Source organism: Sturnira hondurensis, unplaced genomic scaffold (assembly GCF_014824575.4).
Source record: "Sturnira hondurensis isolate 20B ecotype Veracruz unplaced genomic scaffold, ASM1482457v3 Scaffold0006013, whole genome shotgun sequence".
NCBI classification, from domain to species: Eukaryota; Metazoa; Chordata; class Mammalia; order Chiroptera; family Phyllostomidae; genus Sturnira; species Sturnira hondurensis.
This window is the reverse complement of record NW_028078644.1, coordinates 285,773-312,747: the sequence shown is the minus strand read 5'-3', so window position 1 is coordinate 312,747 and position 26,975 is coordinate 285,773. Positions and strand designations below refer to the sequence as shown.

Sequence of the window (26,975 nt, the reverse complement as noted above, 5' to 3'; positions counted from 1 at the left end):
GGAGGTGTTAGGCGTTCCATGTTGATTGAAAAAAGGTTCATACAGGATCGTGGCCAGTGGGGTCGTTGAATTCCCAGAGCAGCCCTCTCAGAGAGGTGCTGTTAGAGGAACCAGTGAGAGTCTTGACCCTCTGCTGAGATGTCACTCCAGCTTGGCCCGAAGACGGTTTATCGACAGAGTCTGATCAATAGTCGATCAATAAAGCAACACAGAGTATCGGTGCTTTAAAGTGATCTCTCTGGTGGTTGAAGGTGATCTCTCTGGTGATCTCTCTGTGTCCTTGTGGTGCCGTGGTGAAACCGGAAATTCGCCTGCCCAGACCTCTTGCAGCCCAGCGAAAGCCCCTTGCCTGTGGGGCACAGAACGAGCTCTGGTTGTTGGCGGAACTGACCAGCAGGCGCCTCCTTGCACTGACTCGCACACCACGAGGACAGTCACTGTCTTCTACGATTGTTCGTGCTTCCCTGTTGGTCAGAATTAAGGGCAGTTGTTTTTGTTGTTGCCTCTGATTGCCAAGAGACTGTTAGCCAGGCAAGTCAGGAAATTAATGACATCTGCTCTGTTTTACCGGAATTGAATTTCCAGGAGCTGCTCTGACTACTGATGTCACCCCCCCCACCCCGCCCTCACTGCAGCGTCTTGGCTTCCATGTCCGTTCGTGAGCCAGTAATTTACTCTCCACTCTGCCCCCCTTCCGTGGGATCTGTTTCTGTCAGAGCCCGTGGCCTTGCATCCCAGCTGTAGCTCAGGCCTTGCATCCCAGCTGTGGCTCAGGCCTTGCATCCCAGCTGTGGCTCAGGCCTTGCATCCCAGCTGTGGCTCAGGCCTTGCATCCCAGCTGTGGCTCAGGCCTTGCATGAAGTAGGCACTCAGGAACTGTGTGTTGAATTGGGCTTGAGAAACTTTTCTTGGCTGTGGGACATGTTGCGTGTGCTTGGAGCCAGGGAGGCAGGTGAGTGGACTAGAGAAGCGGTGGGGTGAGAGAGAAGGAACTTGGTCCCAAGAATCTGAAAGGCTGGGTCCCGATTGCAGTTCTGCCACTTATAAGCAGTATGGACTCAGTCACATCAGTCTCCGAAGCCTAGGTGTCCTTCTCTGCAAAACGGCCTCATGCAACCTCGATAAACAATGAAGCACTCTTCAGTTGCAAGGTGGCGTTTACAACCTGCACAGCCTGGCCTTACCTCAGCAGGTGAGGGGCCCTTGTGCAGGGTCTTTGCACCGTTACGTTCCAGTGTTGAGTCACCAAATCTTGCTGTTGGCTGAGATGATACAGTAGTCCCCCTTCATCCACAGGGAATATAGTCCAAGACCCCCAGTTCCTGCTGAAACTGCAGAGAGTACCAAACCCTAGATATACTGCTTTTTCCTGAATGTACATACACTTATTATAAAGCTTAATTGACCATAGGCACAGTGAGAGGTCAACAACAAACTCATAATAAATGAGAACAATCATAACAACACAGTGTGATACAAGTTATGTGAATGTGGTCACTTGGTTTCAGGGGGACCCTGACTGACACCTCTGTGGAGGTTATAGGCTCAGTGCTGTCTAGTGCAACAGTCAGCGCACCTGTTCTGTCTGTCCTCCACCCACAAATTTCGTCCTTTCTCCACCTTAACTAAACACTTATCATGTACTGAGGCTGTTAACTCCTGTAATTTGAAGTGTGACAGCAAAACTAACACAAATTTTTTTTCACAGATAGGAGATGCATTCTTACCGTCAATCTTAGCAACCTTACCGAACAATTTTTTTTTTCTTAAGTCAAGAACTTTCACCTTTTCACTTCAGGGAAGTGCGGTACTTGACAGCGTATCTGATTGGCCAGCATCTGCATATCTGATTGGTCTTGAGCTTTGGGTTCATTATGAAGTAAAGTGAGGGTGCCTCGGCCTCGAGCGCCGCTGTACTGTGATGGCTGATGCGATAACTGAGATGCTGACCACGTGACCGACAGGCAGGGGAGCCGGTGCCGTGTCCATGTGCAGGACAGGGATGAGTCACGCCCTAGGAGGGACAGAGCCCGACAACTTGAGATATCATCACGCTGCTCAGAATGGCACACAATTTAAAACTTAGGAATTATTTCTGAAATTTCCTATTTGATATTTTCAGGGCTACAGTTGACTGCAGGTAATCAAGACTGTAGAAAGTGAAACCTTGGATGGGGGGCGGTGCATGCTCCTGGATGTCTCACTCAGGAAGAAATTTCAAGCTCTCTTTCTTTGGTAATTTCAGATACTTGTGTTTATGACATCCTGGAGTGAACAGTTTATATTTGTTTATGATGACTTAGTTGCAAGGGCAGTGGGGACAGAGACCCCTGGGCCACTTTGTGTGTGTGTGACAGAGAGCTGGTTTCCTAGTGAGACGCATAGAAAACTAGCAAGTTTTCCAATTGTGGGGGTGGGGAGCTGGGCGCTGATCATGAAAATGAGCACTTCCTAGAAACCATTGAAACGGGCCTTGAGGCAGGTGCCTTCTGGAAACTGCCGACCAGGAAGCCAGATTCTCCTGAAATCCACCTGAGGTTATTTAAACTAGGGGTGTGAAGAACTTACAAAGGAAAGAACTGATGTCTAGGGACCATAATGTGTTTACAAAAATCCCCAAAAGACACTGGCTTCAGTTTTTCTTTAGAGGGGACGTCTAGACGGGTGTGGACCATGGACGTCTATGCCTTGGTTTTTGTTAAGCACCTGGCAGAAAGCACATTTTGTTATCCCTGCGGGCAGGTGAGAGAAATAAATGGAACTAAACGTTAGTTCCTCGGTGTGTGTAGGACACCACGGTTTACAGTGCACGTGCCATCGCTTTCTTGCTTTTTTATTAGTGCAAGGACTTAAATGAACAGGGTTGACAGGGCAAAGGAGAGCACTCCATTTTTCAGGTGAAGAAGCTGAGACTCGGCGCCGGGGGAGGTTGCCAAAGATCACTGTCAAACTGCTTGAGACGAGGCAGAACTGGGTTTCCAACCCAACCTTTGCCTCTGAGAGCCCCACGCGTGGCGCTGCGGTGCCCCAGTTGTGAGGTCGCCCCACACATGGGTGGCTTTGGTACCGTGGGACCAAGATACCACACCCATCACCGACCCTCCGCTCGCCCCCATGCATCAAGTTTCCCACGTGTTGCAAAACTGGGATCCGTGACTGATACGCGGATAACAGTCTGGGACTCGTATTATTCTTAACAGGCTAAGTCATGGGGCAGTTTAAATTAGATGAAATTTAGTTGGAACAAGTACAAAAGCCGGCACTTTGTTGTCGAGACCACCTATCACACAGGAGTTTGGGTTATTTTGTAATCCGTATATAAACACCCAGAACTTGATAATATTTTGCACGTATAAGGCGTGGCATTTTCATTAGCCATAAGGACAGGCTGCAGTGTGGCATGCTTTCCAAAACACCAATTTCTAGTCTGCATAGAGCAGACCGGGGTCCAAGTGGGGAGATGGTGGTGCCAGGGTTCTGCACCCAAGTCCCAGCTTTCTCCAGAGAATTCCTGGCAGAAACGGAGCGAGAAGATCAGATTTCTCAACAGTGGGGCCTTTGAAGACTGCTGTGGGAACTGAGGATTATTCTTACTGCATATCAGCGATTATGTCTCTTGAAACTCAGAACATCAGACGGTACAGAAGCAAAGATGAACGTCCCAGGGTGCTGCCAATGAGACGTTTAAAAGGGGTGGTTGTTACTTGAAACTAGCCGTGGGGATTGGCTTTGCTGTAGGCAGGGATAGGAATGGGGGGCTGTAGGCAAAGGAACAACCCAGGAAAAGCCTTGGGGTGTGGCTTTATGTAGGAGGACACGGTCTGGCATTTGACGGAAGCCAGGGTCCGTGTGGGGAGGTAAGGGGGGTGTTGGGTTGGGCGCTGCTGACTGTGCGGAGTCTCTGCCATGGGCCGAGGAGCCTGCGCTGCATCTGCTGGTGGAAGTGCTTGTGCAGAAGAGGGACCGAGATGAGAGCTGCAGTGTGTGAAGGCCGTTCCAGCAAACAGGGAAGATGATTTTAGCGGGGAGAACCTGGGGCCACTTGGGGCTGTTGCTATGGTCCCTGTGGGGTGATGTGGCCTGAACAATGATAGGGACGGGAAGGGAGAGCCTTTCTGAAGGTGGGTGCAGAGGGACATGCCACTTGCTGGATGGGGAGTAGGGGGACACATGAGAGCCTCGTGCGCCTGCAAGGAGGTGGCTCCTAAAATCCTTCCACTGCCCAGATGTCATGCTTTCCATTTTAGTTCACAACTAGGGTGCACATGCTCAACTGTCACACTCGCTCACAGCTTATTTCCTCCTTTTAAACCTGCCTGCAATGCCTGGTGTCTTGTGCTGTTGAGACTCATGAGACTTAGATGGGTTGGTTCTAACTTCTTTGTTCTTCCAGGACCACAGTCAGCCCGTTACATCACCATCCGGTCAGCTTGCAGTGAGACGCTGCCAGTTGCCTCTTATCTAAGAGAGTCTGGATAGCGCATTCATTAGGTCAGACAGTTAAGACATCAGCTGTCCAGCAGCCTTCCTTATCAGGAGCGTGGCTGGGAGCTCCTGACTGTCCTGCAAAGATATCACAATGTCCATACCTTTCCCTGCTGGCCGTCTGCCCTGGCCCAGTCTTTAGCTGGTGACTCTCAACTCATATTTTACACACGATTTTAATGGGTTTGGTTATTTTGAGCTGCTGTTAGAGCAGAAGGAGCCGCTACAGAGGGACATGCTGACTCAAAACCACTGGTAGTTGGTCCTGGTGAGAAAGCGATGTGTCAATATGGGAGGCAGAAAAACAAGGTGACGTGGGTGCAAGACTCCAGGGCAGAGTTCACTGCCCTGCAGTGTTGGAGACAGCTCGCTCTCTGGGTCTTAAAGGAGGTGGAGCATTGTGGGATTCCGGAAGAGTGACCCAGACCTAGGAAGGGCCTACATTTGATATATCCTGCTTAGGGAGGCAGGGAGGTAGTGGTGTGGCCACCCATGGTTTGCATGACTTGGCTTTCCAGGGAAGATTCACTTGGGGAGGCTTCCTGGAGCTGTTCCCTCCCAGACTTTGTGACTCCATTGGATGCCAGTGCCTAGTATGAGGGCTGGCATTGGATGAGCAGTTGGTAAATATCTGTTGAGTGAGTGGATTCGTCACAGAGGGGGAGACCTCGTTGACAGTGAGGTGGCAAGGAGTGGCTTCTAGTCTAGTCACATTAGTGGATTTCCTGTTGTAACCGCAAGATAGCACTTCATGTAACAGCCACCAACGTGTGCTTAGGGAAATGGCTTTGGAAGCACAGCACGCTTCTCTAGGCGTTTGTACCTGAGGACTCAATTTGAAAAGGTTTTAGTGAGTGTCTTCTCATTTTTAGGTCTGCCGCTTGCAAAGTACCGGTTGGTTGTCTGTGCATGGCCTGTCCTGGAGGCCTGTTTCTTGGCCCCAGACCCCACATGCATCCCCTGTCCATCATCCATCCATCCATCCTTCCTTTCATCTATCCGTCCATCCATCCATCCTTCCATACATACATCCTTCCATCCTTCCATACATACATCCTTCCACACATACATATATATATATATATACACATATATCCTTCCTTCCTCACATACATACATCCTTCCATCCTTCCATACATACATCCTTGCATAATACATATATCCTTCCATATATACATCCTTCCACACATACATATATATATATACATATATCCATCCTTCCTTCCATACATACGTACATCCTTCTATTTTTCCAGAAATACATCCTTCCGTATATACATGTATCTATCCAGCCATCCATTCATCGTTCCTTCCTTCCTTCCTTCCATCCATCCATCCATCCATCCACCCTTTCATAGATATATATATATCTATATATATATATATACACACACACATACATCCTTCCATCCTTCCATACATACATCCACACATAATACATACATCCTTCCATCCACCCATCCATCCTTCCATCCATCCGTCCATCCATCCATCCATCCATCCATCCGTCTGTCCGTCCACCCATCCACTCACCCACCCACCCACCCATCCATACATCCATCCTTCCATCCATCCTTCTATCCATCCTTTTATCCATCCTTCCATCCATGCAGCAAACAGACATTTATGGAGTGCCTACTGTGTGCCAACCAGATGCTGTGCTTTGAGGATGGTGGGAAGGGGGAGGTGGTGCTCAGATGACCACATCTGGTCCTGCCCCGGGGAGTGATCAGTCTACAGTCAGTAACACAGGAGCACAGGCAACTGCGATTCAGTGTGATAAGTGTGCATGTGACAAAGGCATGTGTCTGCTTCTGGGAACACAGAGGAGGGGCACTTGCTGCCCTGGGTGGGGTGAGGAGAGGCTGCTAAAGAAGGGAATGTGTGAGCTTCTCGGGGCTACCCTGGGGGGGGGATGTCCTGACTGGTGGTGCCGGTGAGTCACGTTATCCGGAGCCTCCTCGCTTTTGGGAGTGAGTGGCCACTCTGCAGTCCGGGAGGAGTGAGAGATGGGGTTCACGTGCTGTGGCCCTGACCCTCCCATCTTCCTCCCACCCCTAACTTACTAAAACCTCTGTTTCTTCTATTGCAGCCCTCGTAATTTTGCCAGATTCTTTTTAGAGCTGGAAAAGGGCCATGGGGAATTCTCTCTTCCAGCAGAAGAGACCAAAGAGCATACTTGGTGAGGGGAGCTAGGTGGGGGGAAGTGTTTATAAGTGAGTAAAAATGTTATTTCTTATTCACCAGACCCTCTGTCTGGCACCTCTCAGTCCAGCTGAGGGCCCGCCAGGAGAGGAGGCAGTGTGGCTTGGCAGAAGGCACTTGCCGCCCCTAGGAAGGTTCTCTTTCCAGCCTCCACCATGAACTCTTTCTAAATTAAGAGCTATTTTAGAAAGACATCACAAAAGTAAGGGTTGGAATGCCTTAGAAACTTAGGCTAACCCATTCATTCACCATGTGCAGAACTGTGCCTTTTCGGTTTGTACTCTGTGTGTGTTAAAATTACACACTTGGATGGTGAGCCCTGAACCAAAATAGAGAGCGGTAGGGAGCAGGCTGGTTACAGGGCCGGTTGTGTTCGGGTGGCACTGTATGTTCAGGACACCACATCTGATCGGCAGCTGCAGGAGAAGCCCAGGATGGCCGCCTGGATTGGGGGGGGGGGGGTTATGGATAGTTTCAGGTAACGGTTTGTGGTGCACCTGGGACAAGAGCCCAGGCCTCCTGCTCCCTCCCAACCCAGTTCTTTCTGCTGCGTCCTGCTGCTCAAGCTGTGCACCAACTAGGTTTGTCCCAAGGACACCTGCTAATGAATCGTTGGCATCAGGCTAACAAGTGTTCCATAGGGCCAATAGCACCAGATCGTCAGAGTAAAAAATAGAAGATGGATTTTTTTAAGCAAGGTGGAAGCATGCCAGAACAGTGATTTTATTTAAAAAAAAAAAATTGCATTTGCTGTCGAACAACTGCCAAATCGTCAGTGTGAAAACCTGGGCAGAAAACCATCCGTAGCGTCTCTACCCTAACACAGCTGTTTCCGTTTGTGCAGATTTCCTGTTTGTATGAAGCAGTCCAGGAACAACGCATGTGTATTTTTATGTAGTTGGAATCACAGCTTCTTCCTCCTGTCTAGTCTCCTGAGCTAACGTAGTCCTAAGAATGTTCCTTCTTTCTATCTTCATATTTTTTTTTATAATGGCTGAACAGTCATCTGGAGTTTGGTGGCCCCGGATCAGTGTCCTTGTGATTGGAATCCGGTTGTGTGTCTCCTTGGGTACCTCCCTCCTCCCATCGTATTTCTCCAGGAGAGCTGTAGGGACATCGCCGCACACCAAGCCACCTACTTCCGTCAGGTCGTTGCCCTCCGGGCAGTGTCTCCAGGAAGGAGAAAGTCTGAAGGAAAGAGGCTGAATTCCAGTGGCTTTGATTTGATTTTTGTCTCTACTTTTTGTTATTGTTTCGCTGTTGTGTTTTATGTAACGCAGTTACAGACGAGCACATAAAACAGAGGTACAGGTTAATGAGTTACTAGAAGGCAAATGCCCCGGTACCGCCCTACCCAGGTCAAGAGCTGGAACCCTGTCTGACAGCCACAAGTTCACCCTGTGCCTCTGCAGTCATGTCCCCTCCCTGTGTCCCCTCCCAGGCACATCCCTTCCGGGCCCCAAGAGCAACCACTCCCCTGGCTTGATTGTAATCACTTCTTTACTCTCTTTCCAAGTTTTATCACCCAAGTGTGTATCCCTGAACATCGCCGTTTAGATATCTTTTAATCTGTAGGTGTCTCCTCCATCTCTTCTTTTTCGTATGTTCTGTTTATTGAAGAAGCTGGGTCATGTGCCCTGAGGCGTTTCTAGAATTTCCCACAGGCCAGGCATTGCTGGCTGCAGTTCCAGGGGGTTTAGATCTAATTCCTCTGTGTTTCCTGCCATTGGCAGTTGGACCTAGTGCTTGACCCCAGTACTCGGCTTGGTTCTGCCCCCACCCCGCCCTCCCGCCTCACAGTGAGAGAGGCAAGGGGAGCAAGATTGTGTGTTGGGGGGTGGGGTGTTCTTCGTCAGAAGGTATGTAACGGCTGTCTGTCTGTCTTGGGGGTGCTAGTAGGCACTGGCGCCCGATGCTTAGAGCCTGTCATTCAGTAGAGGTTGCAAATGCGTGATATTGCAGTTCTTTTATTTCATCTTCATTTATTGGGAATAAATGAAAAACTCTGCCCATCCACTATGGTCAATGGCTTTATTGGGATTTATATATGATACAATTTACCTATCTGATGTTTACAATCCAGTGATGTTCAGTATATTCTTAGAGTTGCACATCTATTAACGCAATAAATCTTAGAACATTACATGAATGCCCCCCTGCCCCTCCAAAAAAACCTTTACTCACCTTAATGGTTGCCCCACAAACCCTACAGCCCTAAGCAACCACAGGCTTAATTTCTGTTACTAGACTGACCTGTTCAGGACATTTCATAGACTATGGGATCCTTCACAATGGGCTTCTTTCACTTAGTCCTCAAAGAGGTCCATTCATGCTTCAGCACGTGTCAGAACTTCATTCCTTTTGATGGCAAAATACTAGTCTGTCTTATGACCAAGGCCACCGTTTCTGCATCCACCAGTTAATAGACATTTGAGTTGCTTCGACTTTCAGGCGGTTATGAATCATGCTGCTACAAGGATTTTTGTACAAGCTTCTGTGTGAACATCATGTTTTTAGGTTTTTTGATTGTATACCTCGGAGTGGAATTGCTGAGTCAAGCGGTAGCTATGCTTAACCGTTTGAGGACCCGTAAAGCTGCTTCCCAAAGGGGCTGCACAGTGTGGCTTGCCCATCAGCAGTGCGGGAGGGTTCCAGCGTCTCCGCCGTTCGTCGTGTCTGTTTGATTGTCACCGTCCCAGTGAGTGGGAAGTGGCGTCTGATGATGGATTTGATTTGCATCTCCCTGGTGACCGATGACGTTGAGCACCTTCTCAGGAGCTTGCCGGGCTGATGGAGAACTCTGTGTCTATACCTTTGCTCATTCTTTAGTTGGATGTTGCCTTTTTATTAATGAGTTGCAATAGTTCTTTATTCTAGATAGAGGCCCCTTGTCAGATATGGGGTTTACAAAATCTTTCTCCCAGTCTGGGGTGTCTTTGTGCTTCCCTGATGTCTTGGTGTCCTCTGAGGCACAAAAGTTTTACATTTTGAGGATGTCTAGTTTACTTTTTCCTTTGTTGCCTGTGCTTTTGGTGTCGTACCTAAGAAACCATTGCCTAATCATGGGTCACAGAGATGAGGCCCTGAGAGTTTCATGCTTCCAGCTCTTACAGTCACATATTCAACCCACTGGTGCATGCCCTCGTCCACTCTCCGATGACCCAGTGCTAGAGTCAAAGGCGGGATTAATGCCCGACTTTCCCCCCTGTATTTACCAGTTTTCATGATAAAGGGTTGGTTCTCTAACATCCTGTGAAGTTGTTATGTGGTGGGTTTTTTTTCTTTTTTCTTTTTTTTGTCTTTGGGAGTGCTTCGCTTTAATCATGAGTTTATATTATACTAAAGCCAATTGAAAATTTAAAATCTTGCATAGTGTGACCCATACATATATACAATATACAGAGAAAAGTGATTTTTTAAAAAATCTCTTGGTTTCTTACCTAGCTGTCACACTCTAAATTTTCGTGTACCCAATTGCCTTCCAGAAACACGCCAAAGGCCAGGATCTGTTCGATCAGATCGTGTACCACTTGGACCTCGTGGAAACGGATTACTTTGGCCTCCAGTTCCTTGACTCCGCCCAGGTCACGGTACGTACCCCTCTGATTCATTGCAGGGCAGATTAGCTTTTCGTTGCTAATCACAGAGCGACAGTTGCCAGAAGCCGGTAGAGAAACAGAGGCATGAAACTGTGATGTTGTTGCCCAATGTTCCCTAAGCATTGGGCTGGTGGTGACGGTGCTGCTCCGCCCCCAAGGTGGCCATCAACCAGGAGAGGAAGGGAAAAAGAACGTGCGTGTCCGGCGTGGAGCGGCATTAGGGAAGCATTTCCAAGCACAGGGAGGCACGATGGATGGGAACATTTCGAGAGGAGGTAGAAATTATCCCCGGAATTCTTTCAGCAGGGCTGCTTTTATTTTTAACCAGCAGAAGAGGCTGCACCACCATCTTCTTTGAAGATTTGCTGGGTGCGGACAGCAGGTGCTGTGAACACAGCTGAATCCCAGCCAGGCTTGGGGCTGGGCAGGGGCGCAGGTCTCGGCTTTGCTGGAGAACCATCTTGCAGGCTCCAGGAGGTTGTCTTAGGTCAGCAAAGACTTCCCTCACTTTGCTTGAGACAGAAATGTTCACCGTGGCGATGCAAACTGGACGCAGCTCAGGTTCCGTTGTTTAGGAAGCAGGACTGACTTCAGAGTCTTCCTCCCCAACACAATCTAGCTTTGGGTTTCAAAAGTAACTTATTCGACAGTCTAAAAATATTGTGGGTGTCTCCTAGGCACGGGTCCCATTCTAAGCTTTGTGGATAAAGCAGTGTACACACACACACAATATGACAGGTAGGAATGAGTGTTAAGAACCGTAAAGCAGAGTAAGGGGATAAGCAGACAGAGTACGGGTCTGTGCTGTTTTAGACAGTGTGCAAAGAGGTGGGAGGTGTTGAAGCTGGAGGCCAGGAGCTCTTCCTCCATGGTAAAGCCTTTTTACCTGAGAGACAATTTTTGATACTTCCTGGGTGCCCCATGCAACAGCCATAGAGTGAAGATGCTCAAAATTGATGCCTGCGAGCTGGGACTGCTTGCAGATGTTAGTGTGATGCTGAGAACACAGATGATACATTGGAATCGGGATTTCAGTGCATCCTGGTTACAGTGCCTCCTGGGCCGACCCTCACCCCGTCTGAAGGGATGTCCCTGCTGCACCTTCAAGATGTCCTGTCTGCTGTCACCTATCCCCTTTCCACCGGCTGTTGCTGTGAACATTCCAGCCACCTCTTTGAATTACCGCCCCGATTCCTTCTCCATTTCCCAACCACAGATTCTCACTCGGGGCCCACCGGGGTCCTGGGGAAGGGCAGGCCACCCCTTCTCTTCCCACCTCCCTGCCCTATTCTGTTTCCTTTGAGGTGAGGTCACCCAGTGCCAGGCCCTCTGGCCTCAGCACTGTCCTCTGCATCCTTCAAGGCCTCTGGCAACCTCAGAATTCAAATTTTTGATGCTTCTAAATATTCTGGACACCGTTTTTCTCCTTGAAGCTTCATCTGACCAAACTTCACCCAGATTCACGGTGCGAGCCCCGGAATTCTTTTTCCCTGTCCCATGATAACTTCCCTTGTTTCTGTCATTCCCGTTCCTCTGCATCTGGCCTTGGCCCTCAGTGATCCCTTCCTGCCTTGTTCTCTCCTCTCCCAGCTTCCTTCTGCTCTGGCCTTTCTCTCGGCCTGGCGGAGTCTCAGCCATCTCACCAGTGTCCTTACTTGCCCTCTGATTCTCCCGCCCCCACAACTGTCCCCGGGCCTCCCCCTGGCACTCAGGCCCATCTCTTTCCTCTGCTGCTTCTCCCGGACTGCCAAGTGTCACTGGTGAGTCACGGGCTGCACCTGTTGGCACCAGCGCAGATCACAGGTTCGGCAAAGTCCAAGCCCCAGGTTGCTTTTGGAGCCTTGTTAGCTCCTAATGGGCTCTTTTTTTTTTTAAATCCTCACCCAAGGATACGTTTATTGACAAGAGGGAGAGGGAGAAATGTCGATGTGAGAGAGAAACATCGAGAGATTGCCTCCCGTACCCACCCTGACTGGGGATCAAACCTGCAACCTTTCGGTGTACAGATGATGCTCCAACCAACTGAGCCACCCAGCCAGGGCACCTAATGGACATGCCCCACAGTTCCCCTTATGGGTCTTGACCACAGACGTGTAATCCAGTCCCCACAAAGACTATCCTTGAAGTTGGCTTTCCCTCCTTCTGAAAAGACCCAGATCGTTTGGCTAAAACTTTGTGTTTTCTTTCCCGAAGACAAAACTGCCTTCAGGGAGTACGCCTGTTTCTCCAGCGCTGACACCCCCCCAGCTCCATGGTCAGTTCAATTCCCAGCTGCTTCTTGAGTGCCAGAAGTAGCTTTCCTTTCTGTCCTCAGCACCTGACACTCGTCAGCCCTCCCCTTCCCTGATGCCCTTCTTCATCCTGCCTTCTCCTGTGTGCCTTGGCCTGTGTGAGACCTGTGTGGTATTTTTGACCTCAGCGTATCCGTGGCCCTGGGCCAGGAGTCAGACCTGGACCTTGTTCCTGGCTCTGCACCCATCTCAGTTGGTGGGCTTTGGATGAGCCACCTTTTCTTCCTTGGTCTCAGTTTCCTCATCTATAAAATGGGCTTCTTGGACCTATTCTCCCAAGAGCTCTTCCAGTTCAATGTTCAGTGATGCTGAGTCTAAAGAGGAGGCAGCCATGTCTGCCCACACACCTTTTCTAGTTGGAAGGGAGAAGATCTCTGCCATTTCTGCCATGAGAGCCAAGTGCCTGTTGCCCTAGTGGCATGTCCTTGTGTCCAGATGAGCCTTCTCTGGCCACTCGGATTCCCAGAAAGCCAAGGATGTGACTACATTGAAAGACTTGACTGTGAGCCTCTGCTTACTGGGCTGCCGGCTGTCCTGCCCGCCCCGCCTGCCAGTGCCCTGTCCCTGTGCAGCAGGACGTGTGCTCACCACGGGCTCCAGGTTTCCTCCCCGGGCCAAACACCTGCAGGCGTGCGCACTCTGCAGGCTCTGACGCCTTTCCAGGACCCAGCTCTGTGATGCACGTTTCTTCCCCACAAAAGCAGGTGCAGGGTCCTCATTCATCTGACTCTGGACCCAGGGGAGTTGCTGCAGTAGCAGCAGCAGCAGCAGCAGCCCCGGCCCCTTCTGCTCATTGGTCTGATTTCTAAGCTGGGCTCAGGTCATGCCCGCAACTCACTGCTGCGCTTCGCTGGTGCCAATCCCTCACCTGGAATGCCCTTTCTTACCCCGTTTCAACTCCTGGCCACCCTTCAAGACCACATCAGGTGACACTCCGTCACAGAGTATGTCGTGAGCTCTCGCAGCGCTTTCCAGCTCTGTGTAAACCTCTGAGCTTTTTTTGCCTCCTGTGACAGCTTGCTCGTTTGGCCTCGGGTTCATGATTTGTGTATATAAACAAAACCTTTCTGATCAGGCCCTAAGACTTTGTACTTCCTCTTTTTAAGTCGGTGGCTCTTGGTGACAAGGCACACACACCTGAGAACCTTAGTCATTAGCCCCAGGAAGGACCTAAGGAGCCATCTGTCCAGTATTTCCATCTCGATGGTGGACCCCAAAGCTTGGAGCGCGGCGAGTCAGTGAGCAGTGGAGCCTGACTCAAGCCCGGTGTTCACAGGTTCAGGTTTAAGTGCTCTTTTCAGTTCCCTGCACTCTCGAGCCGCAGTCTTCGTCACTGTGCAGTGGAGGTGGTGACATCTGTTTCACAGGGAAGTTGAGGGGCTTAGTGAGTTATGGGAGCAGAAAGGACTTTGTAACCTGACATGGGTGGGGATCTCCTCTTCCGAGCCAGACATTCTGAAGGCACCACCCCCCCCCCCCGCCCCGCCCGTAGTTACCACAGCCCCGGGCAGTGGCACGCTGAGGTTAGCCAGAACCTGCCAGGCCGTCTTGCCTGTGGGAGACATCTTAGCAATTCAGACAAGAGCCCTTCAGCTTCTGGGGGATCACTGATTTTTGGGGGGACCTGGAACAATGCTGGTGGTGGCAGGCGTATATTTGGGGAGACTGGGTAATAGATGGGGGCCTGGGGGAATGAACAGTTCACTCGTCTATTGGTTTATTACTCCATAATCGAGGCCCCCGCAAGGACTGACACCCCCACCCAGCCCCTGACGTGCCAGTCAGAGTCTGGCCCAGGCAGGGCTCTCGGCACAGCTCTCTCCCTAAGCAACCAGCCTCCATCCCAGCTCCCTGCGAAGAGCCGGGCCTGGTTTCCATAGAGCCCTGCCCAGCCCTGAAGCAAGGTCAGAGACTGTTGGCATCTCCTATTTTTAGCAGTTGGGACCGGGGCCTCCTGTTTCCTTTTCCGAATCAAAGCCATCAAAGCGGGAAGGCCACCTGGGAACCCTCTGTGCTGAGCTCACTTCTGCACAACTCCAGGCAGGGCAGGGGTTTGAATTTTACACAGCAGAGCCCTCTTGCTGAGAGCCGGCTCTGCCTGCTCCCCCGAGCTTTCTCACAGCCTGGTGGGGTAGCTGCTGTTCACTGATTTCTCCCCCTCCCTGCTTGGCATCTAACTAAAGGCTTTAGGTTACTCGGGTCTAACACGCACCGCTGGTCTGTGAAGCTGACCAGAGAACAGGCCCATTTTACGAATGATGAAGCTGAGGCTCAGAGACACTGGGAGCCTTGTAGAAGTGAGGGGACGGAGGCGGCATTCAGTGCCTGGCCTCATTCCAAAGGCCAGCACTTTGCACTGTGGGCCCTACTGGTTGCATTACACATGGTAAAACACACACACACCACACCACCCTCCACCCCCGGAAGAGAACATTTGGTCAGTAGCTGGTCAGCAAACTTTGACTTGGAGCTTACTCAGTGCTGGGCTCTGTGGTGCAGAAGCAAGCTGGACACTGTCCCTGCCTGCCACATTCGGGTGACGGGCCCAGATACTTGATCCCTAAAATTGAGTGGGTTCAGTGCTCCACTTGGGGAGCCTGGAGGAACAAAGCCTAAGTGTGAAGAGTCAGGTGGCCACGGTGTCCCAGGGGGAGGGTGAACATGGGGTGGGCCCCAGAGGGTGGGGGAGTGCCAGGCAGAGGGGCAGCGGGGATAACAATCTCCTCATGGAACAGGAGTCCTCCCCTTCCCCTGGGCGGGTACACCAGAGGGTGGGTGTCAGTCCCGCCCCACGTGAAAAGGGAACGTTTTTTGTTTTTTACGGTGATGTGTTTTACAGCAGAGAATGCAGAAAAGGCGATTTTGGCCTTTCTTTCAAGCCCTGGGCGCTGTTTCTCCCCTGGTCTTTGTAGTGTGGAATTGGGTAGATGGGGCATTAGAGGCCCGGGGCTGGGAGACAAGGATGACGACTGCGGGAAGGGCGGAGTGGCCGCCTCAGGAACCGTTGCAGCTTCTCTCTGATGCTTGTCTGGAGAGTCCTCGCATTTGCTACCTGTGTGGACAGTACTGGGCAGTCCTCCCACTTCAGATGTACCTGGAAGGGAAGTGGGAGAGTATAAACACTAATAGCAGATACGCCACTGCAAAAGCTTTGAAACCTTCCTTCCATTTGAATGGTTCGTTATTGTTTCCATGGACACTCAGCTGATTCTTCAGACAGTGTGCCAGGGGCTAGCTCAGTGCACAGATGAGGAAACTGAGGCTGGGGCCTTGCTCACATACCTGGTGAGTGGTAGGACTGGGATCTGAAATCTGATCTTCTGCCTCCTTCCATTTTAGTATGAGTGAAGGTGAAACAGCTTAAGAAATGCCTCAGGCCTCCCAGCAGCCTGTTTCTGAAGGCTGGCAGGGCGAGTCTTTTCCTGCCCATGTGCAAATATTGGCACTGAGCAGGACGCTATTGATAATGGGGTCTCTGCAGTTGATTTAGACCTGTCCCCAAGGAAACCTCAAGTAGCTGGTGTCTATGGTGAGAAGGAGGAGAGATGCCTCCAGTGGCAGGGAAGGCATTCCAACCAGTGTGTGGTGTGGGAGCCCAGAGCGCTGGCAGCGCCATAGCCAGAGTTAGACTTCTGCCTCCTCCTCCTCCTCCTCTTCCTCCTTCCTTTCCTCCTCCTTCCTTTCCTCCTCATAGCACTGTGATCCTGGGCACCTCATGCACCACCACCCCCAAACCCCATCCTGTTCATGAACACCTTCATCCACTCTGAGGCCTAAGAAAGTAGGGATGTGATATGGTCCAGTGGGTATTTTTTCTGACCCCACCAAACAATTAATTCTGATGCTCTGCCTGGAGATAACAGCTTCAGGTCCCAGAGATCAACAGCTCAGTCGCACAAGATACCCCGCCCCACCCCCCCAACCAAGGCTCACACACATTTCAGGTGCCAATCACAAGATCTTAGGCAGTGACACTCTGCAACCAGCCTCACATACGCAGTAGTTCCAGAGCTGCTTTGTACTGTGAGAGCAGAGAGGCTTTGCCAGGTCATCTCACATCATGGTTTGTGGGAAGCATTTTGCCAGGTGGACTTGGATGAGAAGTTCAGATCAGAAACCCCCTTTCGAACACCTATTAGAGGGTTTGAGATAAATGTCTTGCCCTTGGACCTCAGAAGTGCACCTGTGTGTTGCCAGGGTTTGCTTTAATGGTCAGTTAGGAGGGCTGGGGCCATTCGTGGTGGCCTTTGCTGACAGGCGGCCTGGCTGTGTTTAGGTAGGATGCAGGTGAACATCTGAGGCAAGTCCTGCTGCTACAGGCCTCTGAACCAAACCCAGGATACGATTCACTAAACACCACTCAGGGCCTCCGTGCCTGGCTGTCCGCCACAAGGTGGTTTTGTTGGATGAAATGCAGGTAGGTAGGTGATCAGAGTCTGGGCAGCCCGTGCAGCTAAGAAGAAAGGCAAGTCATTTTGAACTGGTTGGATACAACACAGGTTTTATCCTCTCTCATTTGAGGATGGTGACCGGGTTTCTTAGCAACTCTCATGCAGGCAGGCAAACCTGATCTGGACACCATGGGGTCAGGAGCTTTTAAAAGGGAGCTGATTCTGATTTCTTTCCCAGTTTAGCAAGCCCCAGATTTTTCACAGGACTCCCTCCTGGCAGGTCCTGCTCCAGGCAGGGCTCCAGGCCGTTGCTGGGCAGGAAGGAAAGGGAGCTCCTTAGCAGTGTGGCCAGAGGGAAAGCAGCCTGCCGTCCAGTGGAAAGAAGCATCTAGCCATGATGTGTCTGTGCGTTAACACTGGGGGTAGACACCTGGCCGGTAAACTGCGAAATCGAGATTTTACAGCGCTCAAAGAGAAATTTTCAGAAGGGGTTGTGGGTGTTTCAAGATCCCCAAGATCATTAGGACACGTTTCCTGGGTAGGAGACGGTGTGGGAAAACTTCAGCATGGAATGGTTTTAAGGGGCACGCTGGGCACCTTTAAAAAACACTCATGCTCGGAGATTCTGTTTAGCGGGTCTTGGGTGGGAACTGGGTACATTCGTGATGTGATATCCGGCCAGGTTTGAAAACCACAGCTAAGGAAACAACACAGGTTGGACTTGGATCAAGACAGGAGTCTGATAATAGGTGCAGAGGAGTAGTGGGCTTTCAGCATGTTCTGTCTGAAATAGGAGAAGGAGACTTGAGGCAGGAAGACACGGGACAAGCTCTTTAAACTCTGAGACCCTGGGCCTGGTAAGCTCCGAAGGCTGGTTTCAGGGAGGACGTCCTTTGCCAGGTAATGGGGAATTCTGATGAAAGTGGGAAGAACAGGTTTAGTCGCAGCCATTAGCATGACATGACCCGTCCTGCGGCAGGGAAGTAAATGTTATACTGCTCGAGTCCTCGAGTCTTTATCTGATCTCCTCCTGGGAGATCCAGGGAGGTCCAGGGTTCTCCTTGCTGGTTGAGGGCAGTAATCAGACCTGATTCTCATGGGGCAAATTGATCGCCAACAACTGCCTGATAGGCAAATAACGAAGGAACGAATAACGAAGCGCCAACCCAGCCCACCCCCCGTGGAAGTAATATTCTCGGTAAAAGTAAAAAAAAAATCAGGCATGCAAGTCAAAAAGAAAAGAGTGAACAGTATTCCTGGCCCTGTATCCAAAACAACCCCTCAAAATCTTTCTGGACCTACCTGGATGGAAAGTGTTCATTTTTGCATCCGTGGGATGCCACCTGGTTGTTTTCTTCTGACGTGGTGTGTGCATCTGTGCCACGTCAATAAATGCAGGCCCCCATCCGTTTCAAAGGCCGAATAGTAGTTCATTGTACGGATGAACCATTTTTTAAAAATCCGTCTTTGTTGGTGGGCATTTAGGTCATTTCCAACTCAAAGCCATTAACAAGGAGAACGCGTCCTGTATGTGTGCCTTTGAGATGCGCATCTGGCCTCGGTGATGTACTTCTTTTATGACAGGCGGCTGCTGTGCGGGGAGCGGAGGTGACAGAAGCCCAGGTCCCCCCATTGTGCTGCTTGCAGCGCACTGTATTATAATTTATCTGCAGTTTGCTTTGCTGTTTCCTTGTCCCGCTCCTCCGACACAGTCATGGGGGCCCGTCCGTGAGCGGTAGAGTACACTGTACTCGGTTATCCCGTCCTCCTACACTGTTAGCATGTGCCGGGTTGCAGTCGCCTCGGAAGGTGTATTGACAGGCAGCTGAAGGGCCTCTGATCCCGAACAGCTAGTGAGAAGCCCAGTCTGGCTGTCATTCCAGCCGTTGCTCAAGCAGTGACGTTTCACTGTGCAGCCAGTTTGCAGAAAGCGATGGGGAAAGTTTGCCACGCTGTGTGCTTGGCACAGGGAACGTAGAAATGATCACGGGAACCGACGGCCCAGAGCGGCGCACAGCGCTATGTTCCCAGCGTCCTTTTCCACGAAGTTGAGCTTTCGAGGGTCCTCAGCACTGTGGCATCAACCACTTTGACATTCTAGAAGACGTTCATACGGGGGATGGTTTTGTCATTTCCTGGGATGGATCAGGCTGACGTGGTCGTTCTGGTAAAAAACGAGAGGAGGTTGAATTGCTTTCAATGACCAGAGCCAAAGTGTCTCAGGCAAGTCCCTGTTGGTCTTTCCATCTTCAAATGTGGGTCATTTTCCTGGCGGAAGACTACAGAGATCATGGATGGTGGTTTTATAGTTTTAGAGTTTAGGGCGACAGAACCACAAGACCAGCGTGTGGGGAGAGGGTCTCAGAAATGCAGCGTGTAGTCTTTACTAGCTTACTGGAGACTTGGGCTAGTTAGGGAAGATGGACTGTGATTTGAGGAACTCGGGAGGAAGAGGCAGTTGGCTGCCCTGACTTCACAGGTCAATTAGATAAAGGGTTTTACGTCCTTTCAGGCTCCTCATTGAAAAGCTCGTGGAAGCTGTGGGCCCCGCCCCCCAGAAAAAGTGCACCGGGGTGCAGAAGCACAGACTTTAATACCATCCCAGGCAGTTTGCAGATCCCCAGCCTGAGAGCTTGTGACCCGTTCCAGTCCCTGGTTTGTGTGGGCAGAATTACTACAGTTTGAAGAGGAGGCTGACTCCGAGGGCTGTGCACGCTTGCTGATGCACTCTATTCCTAAAGAAACGTGTTTTTTTTTTTTTTCCTTTCAGCACTGGCTGGACCATTCCAAACCCATAAAAAAGCAGATGAAAAGTAAGTAAGCAGAATTTAGCCAACTCATGTATTTCTCTTATCGGAAAGTGAACGCCTGTGCCAGTGTTTTGAGGTGTTCCGTTTTCATTAGAACTTGGGAGCCTTGTTAAGATAGATTCAATTTTAAGTGGGGGATTTTTAATGTCTCAAGGCTGGCCAAGTGTTTGTGTTTAAAACTCGAAGCACTTTTAGTAGATATTAAAAAACACACTGTGCTCTCATTTGCAGTCAGACAGACACCCTGCCAATGAGGACTGATTAATTTGCTGTTCAGCAACAGGACTTTACCGCTGTAGCATGGTCCTTTCCGATGGGTAATAAAGTAGACTCAGAGAAGGGGGGCGGGGCAGGGAGGGCAGGAGACCCCTGTGAGAGCAGGGGCAGCTCTGGCGTTCCAGGTATGGTACCCCGTTTCTTCAGTGTGGCGTATGCGTGTCTGGGTGATGCTTTTCCCATTTAATACTTGCAGGTATGTTTCCTGTGATTTGGGTTACAGAACTCTCGGCTGTGTCGGTGTCACCTTCCTTTAACCCACTTAGTATTTTGTAAAAAGTTAGCATCTGTTTGGAGGGGCATCAGGGCGCTCAGGGGTGAAAGCAGAAGGTCGGCTCTCGGCAATGCATCTAGCTGAAGCTGTGTTTCCTCCAGAACGAGGTGCCTCGCGAAGCCCCCTGTGCTGACAGAGTTCCTTGCAGCTCGCCAAACGAGTACTGGAAAGAACTCACTAGCACTGCGTGCACTGCTGTGCCCTTCCCGTGTACCGGTGACTGTGTTAATAGAGGTCATGTGTTTTTCCTTTTGTCCATTCCATGATCTTCCAAACCGGGGGAAAACCTCTTCAACCTTCCATCGCCAAAGGTTCCGTTGGGCCTGCTTATGCTTTGCACTTTCGAGTCAAATATTATTCTTCAGAACCGAACAACCTTCGTGAAGAGTTTACAAGGTAGGACAAAATGCAGACCAAGACCCCACCACCACCCTCCCAGCCTCACGCAGCACTTGCCTTGCTTATCATTTGCAGATGCTTCTAAACTGTGGGTTTGCTTCCCCCGCTCCCTGCTGGCTTTACCTTTGGAGCAAAAGTTCTTAGCACTTGGCCTGTGCTTATCTCTGTATTTTGCTGAAGAAGCCACACTTTGCCTAATTTGACCCATTTCTTAGTTAATCAAAATGAAAAGATGTATTTTTCTCATCACATTTCTATGTGGTTGGACCTTGGGTAGTTTGGTTCGTTCCGTGGGACTTTATTTTTGTGTCAGATTAGAAAAGGGAAGGCAGGTATGGGAAAATCATTTCTCAGTCCAAAATTGCCATCTCATTTTTTTAAGGGACTGCAAGATCTTCTCTCACTGGTTACAGTATCACTGTTGTTAAACTCTGTGTTACCTTCCCAGCGCTCCCCCCCCCTGAATTTCCTTTATGGTGTGCCTGCCTCTGTCAAATCAGGAATGGTGTTGAAGCAGCAGGGACCTCAAAAACATGGGGAGTATGGGGTTTTCTCCCAGCCACCCCTTTATCAGTGAGATTCTCTCCCCAGTCAGTCCTGCATGACATCCTCAGAACCTCCTTGTCATTGCCTGTGTGATGGACAGTAGAGGTGCCATGTAAGCTGCTGGGCACGCCATGGTGTTGACCGCTACCTTGGAGATGACCCCAAAATAACACTTCACCTTCATCCCCACACCAAGAGGCCCGTGGGGCTCCTGCAGTTAGGTTTCCCTATAGGGACTGGAAGTTCTGGCCACATCACAGTGGGTCCTCCTCAATGGGAGTACTCAGTTCAATGGTGGTTAAACACCTGTCGCAGGTGGGAGCATTCTGGAATGTACCAGAACCTTCAGGCCTACTGTTGGTTTCTGGGCCACCTACATGGTCCTATATCCATTCCCCAGAGAATGACTATCTGCATTGCTTTCAAAGTTCAAACAAGTTAAATTCTTCTAGTATTTTTTCCCAGAGTCCTCCTAGCTGTCATCAAAGGCAGTGATTCTTAACCAGGGTTGTGTGAATGGAAACACCCGGGAAACTTTTGAACCAATCAGATTCCTGGGGACCACTCTTGCGTGTGGGATTCTGATTCCCCAGGTTTGGAGTGGGCAGCGTGGGCAGCTTTCTGTTCTTTTCATGCACTCAGAAGTGGTTCCAATGCCCACATCCATCTGATAACAAACAAACAAACAAAACACTTATTTAAGCCAAGACACTTATTTTTTTACTTACGTGGACCCCACCTGTGTTATTTGCTGCCTTCTTCCCCATTTTTCCTTACCCCTGTGACCAGCAGCTACCGTGAAGCTCCAGGATTCCCATTTTTGTGTGTGTGTGTGCACGCAGGTGTGCACACTCGCACGCGTACAATGTTTCAGATCTGAGTCTGCAGTTAAACTGCATTAGGAAAAAGTCTTGGGCAGTTGCTAACTACCATCAGCTGTAAACTCTTCCATAGACTCAGATGCAACCTTTCTGGACTCCCTGGTGGGGCTGGCTGAGGGCCTCCTGCCCTGGCTCCACCCACCCGTTTGATTGGACAGGTCTCAGGCGTGCGCACGCCCTTCGTGCAGCGCTTGGCTCTCTTCCGGGACACCAAGCAGCTGTGGAGGCTGTCATTGGACCGTGCCGTGTTCCACGTTCCATCTCCAAGTATCTTGCGAGTTCCGTACATGCACTCCCCTTTCTAGCCAGGGTCTGGGTGCCTTGCCGGAGACTCAGGAGGAGATGCTTCCACCACCGTTCTCGTCTGAGCTGTACTCTCTTCTTACAATGCAGAATGCCGGGCTGTGCACGGGGCAGGGTTTATGATGGGCAGTTGGGATCGGAAGTGGCTGAGAAAGAGTGACCCTCTGTTGACTTTTGTATGTGTTTGTCAGGTACCTGTTTGTTTTACAACTCAGGCATGACATTCTTTCAGGAAAGTAAGTACGTTTTTGTTTTAATTCTTAAACCCAGGATAGATACTAGTGTAATTCTAAATAATTCACTGTTTTGTTTTTTAACTCTCTTACCCTTGTTCCCTTTTCAAAATTCAAAAAAAGTACAGCAGGCATTGTAAAGTGAGTCTAATACTTGTATCACTGTCATCATCTTATTTTAAGTGATTACTCTATGGCTTGAAGCATTTCCAAGAGCATTTAATATCTTAAGTGATGTGTATTTGGGAATAATTCTCTCCCTGATCACATCACTGGCCCATTCATAATGGCTTTTGTCGTATTTGCAAGCAAGATGCGTTATTAGTATGTATACACTTACAAGCATTTGGACAGTCAAAAAGTCTCATTCATCGCCATTTGCATTAAATAATGTAAAGAGGTAATGTTCCGATTCTGATAGAAGGAGGTTTAGACATCTCATCTCATTTCCTTGGCCCCTCTTAAAAGTGGTTTTTAAATACTAGGCCTCTGGCCACCCAGTGAACGTTGGAGAAAGGAGCATTGGCAATGGAGTAGCAGATTTACATGCAATATTGATTTATTCTGAAGATACAAGATTTTCAGCCAGAACTAATACAGTTGTGTTATTTTTCAGCGTGTGTATTGACTATTTTCTGTTACTTGAAAAACAAAGACTATACTCAATCTAAAAAGCAATACCTGATACTGACCAGAATACATTTTGATTTTGAATCTCATCTGAAGGAAATTTAAAATGTGATTTCCGAATTTGCAAACTCTTCAATAGAATATGTGCAATAAAAATCTTAGTGGAATGTACACTATAGAACAAGTAGATTGTACAGTGTATACATTTGCCTTATCCAGCCATGCAATACAGATCTTTGACATGTGTATTATGAGTATGTGTGTATTTTTTCTCCCTCCCTCTTTCTCCATACTGTGCTCCTCATACTAAAGGCCTCTTAACTCTAGTAAATGTCCTCAGTGTGGAAAAATATTAATGGCGACATCTTGCATTTGTATAGTACTTTGCAGTTTCCATGCACTTCAGCCCGATTTACTGTACTTCAAAGCAGAATGGTGCTCTGGTCCCAGCACTGCCTCCTACCAGCTGGATGACCTTGGGCAAGTTGCAGGACACTCAGTTCCTCATGTCCGAAGTGGGGAGGGGAGCACTGTCAACCCCCGTGACACAGGTCTACAAACTCCATGCATTGACCAAATTGGACCATATAGATGACAAGGCTTTGAAAACTGTGAAGTGCTATACCAATGTACGTCATTATTATTTTTCTAACCAAGTTTGTAATATTAAATACGAACGAGATCCTGATTTGTGGTAGTGACTACACTTCTGTGGCTCTGCCTCTATTATACGAGCGTATCCAGCTGTCCTGGCAGGCTTAGATATTGTGTCTGTCTGTTTACTTTTAATATTACAGTCTTGTCTCGAAGACATAAGGCAGCTTGGAAAGGCGCATGTACTGTGTCAAGATAAAATGAGCTTTAGAATAATAAGGCAAAGGGAAGACTTTTCACTCTGTTTCCCAGGCTTCCCCACTTTTGGGAAATTCGCTCAAATTGCCCACAGGTTTGATAGAACCTACACCGAGATCGGGTTATTTTACCATAGGATAACTGACTTTGGGAAATAGGTAGAGTTAAGTCCGCTTGTTTGCATTCTTTAACGTGGATAGCAAACATAGAAACCACAGAGAACAAAAATCATCTAAAGATTACTACCTTTTGACAATAATGACATTTTGCATGGTTATGAGTATTTAAGTTCCTATATAGAATTAATTTCTTTTCTTTCTTTTTTTTTTTGGTCAAGATTGAAATGCCCATATGAAACAGCTGTGGAATTAGCTGCTCTCTGTCTACAAGGTACATTGTTCTTTAGGGGTCATTAGTATTTTAAGGTTCTTGCTTTCATTTTCTGCAAGTGAGTGTCTGCTGTATACCGAGCCCAGCACTCTACTCTGGGGGTACAAACGAACACGCCATGGTCTCCGTCCTCAAGTAGCTGCGGTCCCGTGAGGACCATCTGTCAGGACCACGTGCTGTGTATGCACAGAGTGCAGTGGGGTTCCTCTGGGAATACAGACCCGGGAGGCTTGGGAGGGGAGGGCCCATCAGGGGTTTAGGAAACAGTGTGTGCGGAGAGGTACTGGCAGCTGAGCGGTGCCAGAGGATGACGTTGAAGAAACTGGGTAAGTGGGTGGCTCTGGGCCCCTTGAAAGAGGGTGAATAGCATGCTGTCAGCAATGGGGCCTTGAAGGCTTATAAGAGGGAGGCAGGCCTGATTAGAAGTGCCTTTTATTAAGTTGGGAGGCCTAAGTGAGGACATGTGTACAAAACTCTGGTATTATAATCATATTCCTAGCCCCTGATTTTGATTTTTTGCTTATTTGCCAAATATGACTTCTTGGATAGCTCTGGCTTACACTTTTGGCTGACTCATGTCTGTGTGCTCATGACTAGGGGCTAGAGGAAGACCAAGCCCTCTGCTGGGGGTGCAGTGAGGGGGTGTTGCTGTGATAAAAGATTAAACTGATCAGGGCTGGGGGTTCAGTACACACACACACACACACACCCCAAAACAAACACAAAAAACAGCACTGGTAATGCAAGAGGGACCTGGTCTTTAGACTTAGGTGTTGAGAGAGGAGTCAGAGATGACTCATAGGCTGCTACCAAGGTTAGGGGACAGAATGGTTAGAAGAAGAATTGGGCTTTGGTGGAGGAGAGGCCGGAGGAGAGTCCCTTGGCTGAGAAGTGCCAGTGGAACCCCCAAGAGCTTTTTAAGGATACAAGCCTGACTCAGTGGGAAGCATCGAAAGGGGAGTCGTCAGCCTGTGGGTGGGAAGTGGATAGTAAGGGGGTTGCCCACATGACCACCCGCGTTGACTGTTCCATCCACGTGACACTCTGGTGGACCTTCCAAGGGCACAAGGAACACTTGCCAAAGGCTCGAGCACTAGTTATGAGGATCCTAATGTGTGACTGCACAGAATGAAGTTCGTCGGCGCATCAGAAAGACGTACGCTGTGGGCCCACTTACTCATGTGCTCATGGGCTTCCACGGAATAATGAATTATTCATCCATAATCACTGATTATTTTTTGGACACCATAATAAGATTTGGTGTCTCACTTTTGTATTTACCCATTTCTAAACGTCGATGTAAATCTTCAAGGTATAAAGTCAGCACATGCTTGTTATAGAAAACCAGGACGACAGGATACAGCAGGCACGCAGAAGGAAGGCGGCAACCCTCTGTCCTGCCAGCCACAGCCAGCAATTGTGTCTGCGAGTTTTGAGTGAAGTTTGAAAAAGGAGTTCTGTTCAGAAGTCATATATAAATTTTTTTTAAGATTTTATTTATTTATCTTTAGAGGGGAAGGGCAGGAGAGAAATATTAATGTATGGTTGCCTCTCGTGAGTCCCCTGCTGGGAACTGGCCTGCAACCCAGGCATGTGCCCTAACTGGGAATCGAACTGAGATCGTGTGGTTCGCAGGCCCGCGCTCAATCCGCTGAGCTACACCAGCCAGGCACTCAGGGTCATATATAAAACTTTTGTGTGCTTTTCTACTTGGTGTTTTGGGGGCAGGCCTTTTGTCATGTTTATACTTGTAAAGGCAGTTCTTACTCCATTCCTTAGCTTTCTTGTTCTCTAAGGAGTACTTGGCCTGTGGTAGGTGCTCAGTGAGTGCAGAATGAATTGAATACAGTTGAAGCGGCCCCAAGGACTGTGGTTGCAGGGGGAGCCTGTCCCTGAGGTCTGAAGGCATTGGTGGTGGAAGTGACAATATTGTCACCTGTAATTGCTCTGCCAAGTACAGTGCTAAGTGTGTCATGTCCGTGTATTCCTAATACAACTGTCCTTATAGTAAGTGCCATGAGGATGTGTGGTGGCTGGGGGAACTTGGAAATGGACTGTCTACTTTCACCAGGTACACATTTCTCCAGGTCAGGGAGCATCCACCCTTGAGTTTCTGAGTTGCCAGGTCATACCATTGGGCTTGGTGGCCCAGCAGCAGATGCCAGGGTATAGTTACTGGGATAAAAGCATCTGTGTCAGACCTGGGGCCCCCAGTCCACTGGAGAGGTTTCTTCCGAAGGCCCTGGGTGCAACATGTAAGCCTGTACATCATCTGGAATGATTAGAGGAGGAGGCACACACGTCACCACCCCCCACCCCGTGTGATGAAGGCATCGCCACGTTCGCCAAGTCCAGGTCCAGTAGAACTGTGTATGCCTTGCCCCAGAACTAGCACACATGAGAATATCAG

The 26,975-nt window shown here is 49.4% G+C and overlaps 1 protein-coding gene across 4 annotated transcripts in view; it reads left to right on the top strand.

Annotated features, from left to right (window-relative positions):
• The window catches only part of EPB41L4B (erythrocyte membrane protein band 4.1 like 4B), a 115,827-nt gene that overhangs the window by 21,171 nt on the left and 67,681 nt on the right, over nucleotides 1-26,975 (top strand). For all 4 annotated transcript variants that reach the window (XM_037047558.1, XM_037047559.1, XM_037047557.1 and 1 more), the window contains exons 2-6: nucleotides 10,176-10,280; nucleotides 19,742-19,784; nucleotides 20,643-20,727; nucleotides 22,652-22,696; nucleotides 24,513-24,565. In XM_037047558.1, the coding sequence (XP_036903453.1) occupies nucleotides 10,176-10,280; nucleotides 19,742-19,784; nucleotides 20,643-20,727; nucleotides 22,652-22,696; nucleotides 24,513-24,565 (331 nt within the window). The remainder of the gene's footprint in view (nucleotides 1-10,175; nucleotides 10,281-19,741; nucleotides 19,785-20,642; nucleotides 20,728-22,651; nucleotides 22,697-24,512; nucleotides 24,566-26,975) is intronic.